General features: G+C 32.2%; 1 protein-coding gene across 1 annotated transcript; it reads right to left on the reverse strand.

Annotated features, from left to right (window-relative positions):
* Nucleotides 1–1,804: 1,804 nt before the first annotated feature.
* Nucleotides 1,805–4,030, reverse strand: TRIADDRAFT_61444 (uncharacterized protein; the record flags this gene model as incomplete). Its single annotated transcript, XM_002117425.1, has 1 exon — nt 1,805–4,030. One exon carries the CDS (start codon nt 4,028–4,030, stop codon nt 1,805–1,807), a length of 2,226 nt encoding a protein of 741 aa, XP_002117461.1.
* Between the last annotated feature and the right edge of the window lie 1,482 nt (nt 4,031–5,512).

The following is a 5,512-nucleotide window of genomic DNA, read 5'->3' on the forward strand; positions in this document are numbered from 1 at the left end:
TGTTATTAATTCGACGAATGCTTTAATTAACAACTTTAGTCGCGTATAAACTTAGGAATAATAAATTATTAGTTCCTGTTTCCAAAATTGATGAGTAAAATATTATAATCCAGCAGGCTGTGACCTTAATCTGATAATTGTAGTCTATATCTAATTAAGGAATATCATTTTAACTTATGATATGTTTTGATAATTATGCACCAGTTACTCCTTGAATTTAATACTTATAATCATACAACTTGAGCTTGATTGATGTAACATCGTCATGAGCTATTAAATTCTAATCACAATACATAATTGGACCATGTGGTTGTTAAGATCGTATGATGTACCTTACCAACGAAGCCTTATTGCTTTATCATATGCCGCCATTTTTACAATTAACTCTCACCAGATATGACCTTGAGCATCAAACAGAAAAATATGTTACCGATCCCTATAAGTAAATTCATATTGCAGCACTCGGTCGTTAAATTTGATTACTGGTTCACGTGACACGGAAGATATACATGGTAACAATTCTTTGCATTCGAATTAACTAATTTGCTATACAGGCTATGATAATAAATCCATAAGTTAACTACGAGGCTTTCTTTATTAATGTATTCCGAAAAGTCAGCCTGAGTTTGACTATATATTTCCTGCGGCTATTGTAATTTTTTACGCCGCTATAGTGCTTGAATGCTTTGTGATATAAAATAATCTACCTAACCTTTGAACAACCCAATTTAATTAATTTATCTGAACAGAAAGCTGAAGTAAAATTTCTAGTTAAACTGCCGATCATAATGCTATCATAGTTACTTTCTATAACTAGCTGCTTTACAAGAACTGCTGTATAAATATTTGCGAACTTGGCATATCCTTCGGAACCCAGAAGCTTTTTGTTCTTTCATGGGACAGTGATCATGAGTTGACATATTAGTATACTTCTTCAATAGTAGTGAATGGTAGCGTTACTAGTCTATACGGATAGCCAACAATTTTATTACTAGCCTATAAACCGTTATTAGGCTATTTAAAAATATACATGCATATGTACTTATCACTAATAGCAGACTATTACCACGTTGTAAGCTGTCTAGTGTCACTATAGTACAAATTCATATTCTCAGAGCTCTCAAGCTAATTCTAAGAAACACCAGCTACTGCGTAGACTAGCTGGAAGAACTAATTAAGAATTATTATAGTGCAAAAAGTTTCTTAATATTCATTACGTATTTTAAGGCCTGGCATCAGCTTATCTTTATGTATAGGTTGCAACTTCAGTAACTAATATTGCACCTTCTAGCCATATATCGGTAACAAACATAAACCAAGGTAATAAACCGTAATTTGATTGTTTGAAAACATACATGCATATGTATATTACCATTAATGGCGCCATTGATATATTAGTGAGCAATCATCTAATATTAGCTTCACGATAATATCTATTCAAAGTAACCTAAGTAAATCAAATATAGCTATCCATATTATCAATAGATGCATCCCTACAATGATTCAACACGAAATTTGTAACGTTAAGAAGTAATCCATGATATTTACTAGTTCTGAAATCCGACCTAAAGTATAAACTTTTAAATAAATGCACGATACCATATAGAGTGAGCATTTGGCTACAATGAAATAAAATTTAGGCGCTTTTTTAATGCTCTAATGCTGTAAATTACGTTTTAGTTATGAATATAAGAGAAAATTACTGATTTGCCACTGTATTATTCCATATTTAAATATAGATACACGCAAATATATCTGACTGATAACTTCCAAAAACATTAGTATTTATTTTTGCTTCCTCATTCTATTGTACTTCTTCTTGGTCTTTCTCTTCCTCTTCTTCTTCCTCATCTTCTTCTTTTGCTTCTTCTTTTGCCAAAACTTCTAGATCAGATTCATTTATTTTCAACAGACTTATCATTTCAAGTGCTTCCTGATCTCTATCAAGTTTAGAATAGCATTCTCTCATACAATCGCAAACATATAAAATTTCTGGATGTCGTTTTCCATATTTCTCGAAGTAAATCTCTAAGCAGGGCTCATACATCAATAAAGCTTCTTCATACTGTTCCTGCTTGAAATAAACGTTGCCCAATCCTTCGTAAATGGGGCAAATCTCTAATGATTCTTCACCAAATTTGTTTACAATAAGATTCTTGGCTTCGTAATACATCGACATAGCATCATCATGTTTGTCTTGATTATAATAAACATAGGCGATAGTATTATATAATCTTATGAGATCATCGATCGCATCGTCTTCTCCTAAATACTGAAGCTTAATATTAAGATATTTTGAAAGCATATTAATGGCTTGATCATAATTACCGAGTTCATTATGAATTAAACCTAAAATATGATAATTATTACCAATGTCTAAATTTTGATCATTAGTTTCTTTTAAACGAAAGCTTAGGGCTTCTTGACACATAGATAATGCATCATTATAGCCCTCTTTCCTGTAATAAGCCATTCCAAGATTGAGATATAAATCGATTAAACTAAATGCATGTTTAGTATCAACTTCTTGCTGTATAACCAATGATTTTTTCAACATCGATATGGAATCATCTAGCTGATCCAGGTCAAGATAAATTTTTCCCAGAATGTGATATACCTTTGCTACTTGCAGATCTTCCCCTTTTAATTCAAGTTGTATACATAGATACCTCTCATACATTAATATTGCATCGATGAATCGGCTTTGCTTGCTATGAATATCTCCAATATCGCAATATATTTGAGCCGTAAGTAAATTGGTTGCTCCCAAAAATTTTAATCGTAAAGTCAGAACCATATTATACATTTCTAAAGCCTTATCAAACTTGCTGAGGCTAGTATATAACCTACCTAGAGCTTGATAAGATTCGGCCACATTTAAGCTTTCATGACCAAGCAATTCCAACTTTATTTCTATTGCTTTCGTAAGCATTGAATTAGCCTTCTCATATTCTTCTTCTGTGTAATAAATCGTGCCTAAGTTATGATAAACTTTAGCAATTTCTATACTATTACGCTCAAGCAAGTCTAGCCAAATATTTAAAGATTTCTCGTGCAAGAACTTGGCTTCCTCGAAATTATTTTGATATGTATAGACTTTGGCCAATTCATGAAATGCATCAGCTACGTATAAGTTATGGTTACCAAATAATTCTAGCCGTATATCGCGAGCTTTCTCAATAATATTCTGAGATTCACGATCTTTCCCTTGAGATAGGTAGATTCCTCCAATTCTTACGTAGGATTCCGTAACTTCAAACTGATGTTGACCGACAATTTCTAATTTTATATTTAAGGATTTTTCGAACAGCGACATAGCATCTTCAAGTTTATTTTGTTGCTGTTTTATATCTCCAATGGAATCGTAAACATTAGCTACTGCTAAACTCTTGCTGCCTTGCTGGCTCAATCTAATTTTTAGAGCTTTTTCGTACATTAATAAGGCATTATCGATTTTATCTTTAGTGATATACATATCGCCGATGCTGCAGTAGGAATCAGCGGTTTTTAAGTGACCATCTCCAAATTTATCTAATCGAATTTTAAGTGACTTTTCGTAATTTTCTTGAGCTTCATTATACTTATCTTGCCAATAATAAATATCCGCAAGGCCATGATAGGTATCAGCGATATAGATATTATTATCCCCTATAGCCAAAAGTTTCAACTTTATGGATTTCAAATAATCATCAGCAGCATCTTTAAACAATCCCTTCATACCTTTGACTTTTCCGCGACTATCAAGACAATTAGCTAGTCTTAAGTCATCTTTCAGCATTCTTGCTAACTCCTCTGATTGACTACAGTAATCTAAAGCTTCGCTATAGCAATGTTGTTGTCGATAAGTAGCAGAAATATCCAAACTCACGTCACATTGAAGTTCATCAAGAATTCTTGTATTCTTAATAGTACTATGAATTCGATCTAGTACTTGCTGATATTTCGATCGGGCTGTTTTAAAATAACCTTTTTTAAAGTCATCATGGCCCTTTTGGTACAGCTTTCGCAGTTCTTTAGGGATGACATCCATTATATCGACAATCTCAATAGTTTAACCATTCTATGATTTTACTGCTTTTTTAATCAATACAAACCTTTTCAAGGGTTATTTAAACCAGTGGCAAAGTTTCACTGAATATCTCACAAAATACATCAAGATGATCCTTGTTATTTGATGTAATTTAAAGTAATTAACGAATAGCCTTCTAGTAGTAAAGTTGAAATTATCCAGCAAAATATTGATTGAACGACCAGACGAAAAGAAATAATAGGAAATATCAAGTTTCCGGAGTAAGTTTTGATTAGTGGCGCCGTTTCTGGATAACGAACAATCGAACATTAGCCAATTGCTAATTTATGTCCAAATGTCACGTGCTAATCCACCAATATATAATTTTTAGCTAAGGGATGTATTTGTACTTTTTACACTACTATTATATTTCCATAACAAGCGCAAGTAAACGTTAATATGCTAAATATTAATTTATTATGCATACTTGATTCGATGTTACATGGTAGACTCGTGACGACATAAATGAAACTGGATTGACTTATAGTAGCTCATAGATATTTGTATATTCTAAATATTACTTAATAATGCGCACTTGATTTGATGCTACAATATGAACTAATGATGGTGCAGTGTTTACTTCTAAATGAAAATGGATTGACCTATACTAGTTTGTAAATACCTACTAAGTGACAAGTGATTGCATTTCATAGGATCTAAATTTTTGGTTCTATTAATAAGGGTTTTTCGTTGATCTAGACTACATTTGACACTAATCAGTTCCTGCAAATGCAATCTAATGACAGAATTAGCAATATTATTACATTGTTTTAGTGTATACCTTGAAAGTATTCTTAGTACTAAGTAAAGCAGTAGTGAGAAGCAATGCCGTAATAGGTGTGGTTAGCATTAGGCATTAATATAAATCTTAATAGTACTACATCATATTATAGTATATAATCTCAATTATGAGAGCAGAAAATGCTAATCTGCAGCGTTGGAATTGAACTTAGTGTTATTAAGCAGCGCCCTAAATCTTTTCAATGTAACCATGCAATCTATTCTGGAGCTCTTCTCACTATATCCAATATCCAAATAATCATTACCAGGTCAGAGATTCCAGAGATTCTTCATTGCCACTCGAAAGTAAATGAATAGGCATCGATCCATACTAAACGATAATATATTTTCTTAAAACTACTTTTACTCTATAACGAATATTTCTGTAGTGATTTCAGCCAATTGAAGTAGTGTCATATTGAACGGTAGCACTAAGGCGTTATACAACCTGTTGGCTACAGATCGATTTTCATTTATTGCTAAGATTTTCTAGTTAGTACAACTCTATGCAGCATGGCTTTATTACAGTATCATCTTATTAATTAGATACTACTTATATATATATATTATAGTAAATACTTAATTAGATATATTGTGACACAAAATCACATTGCTGCACGTAAAAGCCTTTAGGCTTAACGTCTCTAATCTAGATTCATTATG

Source organism: Trichoplax adhaerens, genomic scaffold (genome assembly GCF_000150275.1).
Source record: "Trichoplax adhaerens TRIADscaffold_24 genomic scaffold, whole genome shotgun sequence".
Lineage (NCBI taxonomy): Eukaryota > Metazoa > Placozoa > Uniplacotomia > Trichoplacea > Trichoplacidae > Trichoplax > Trichoplax adhaerens.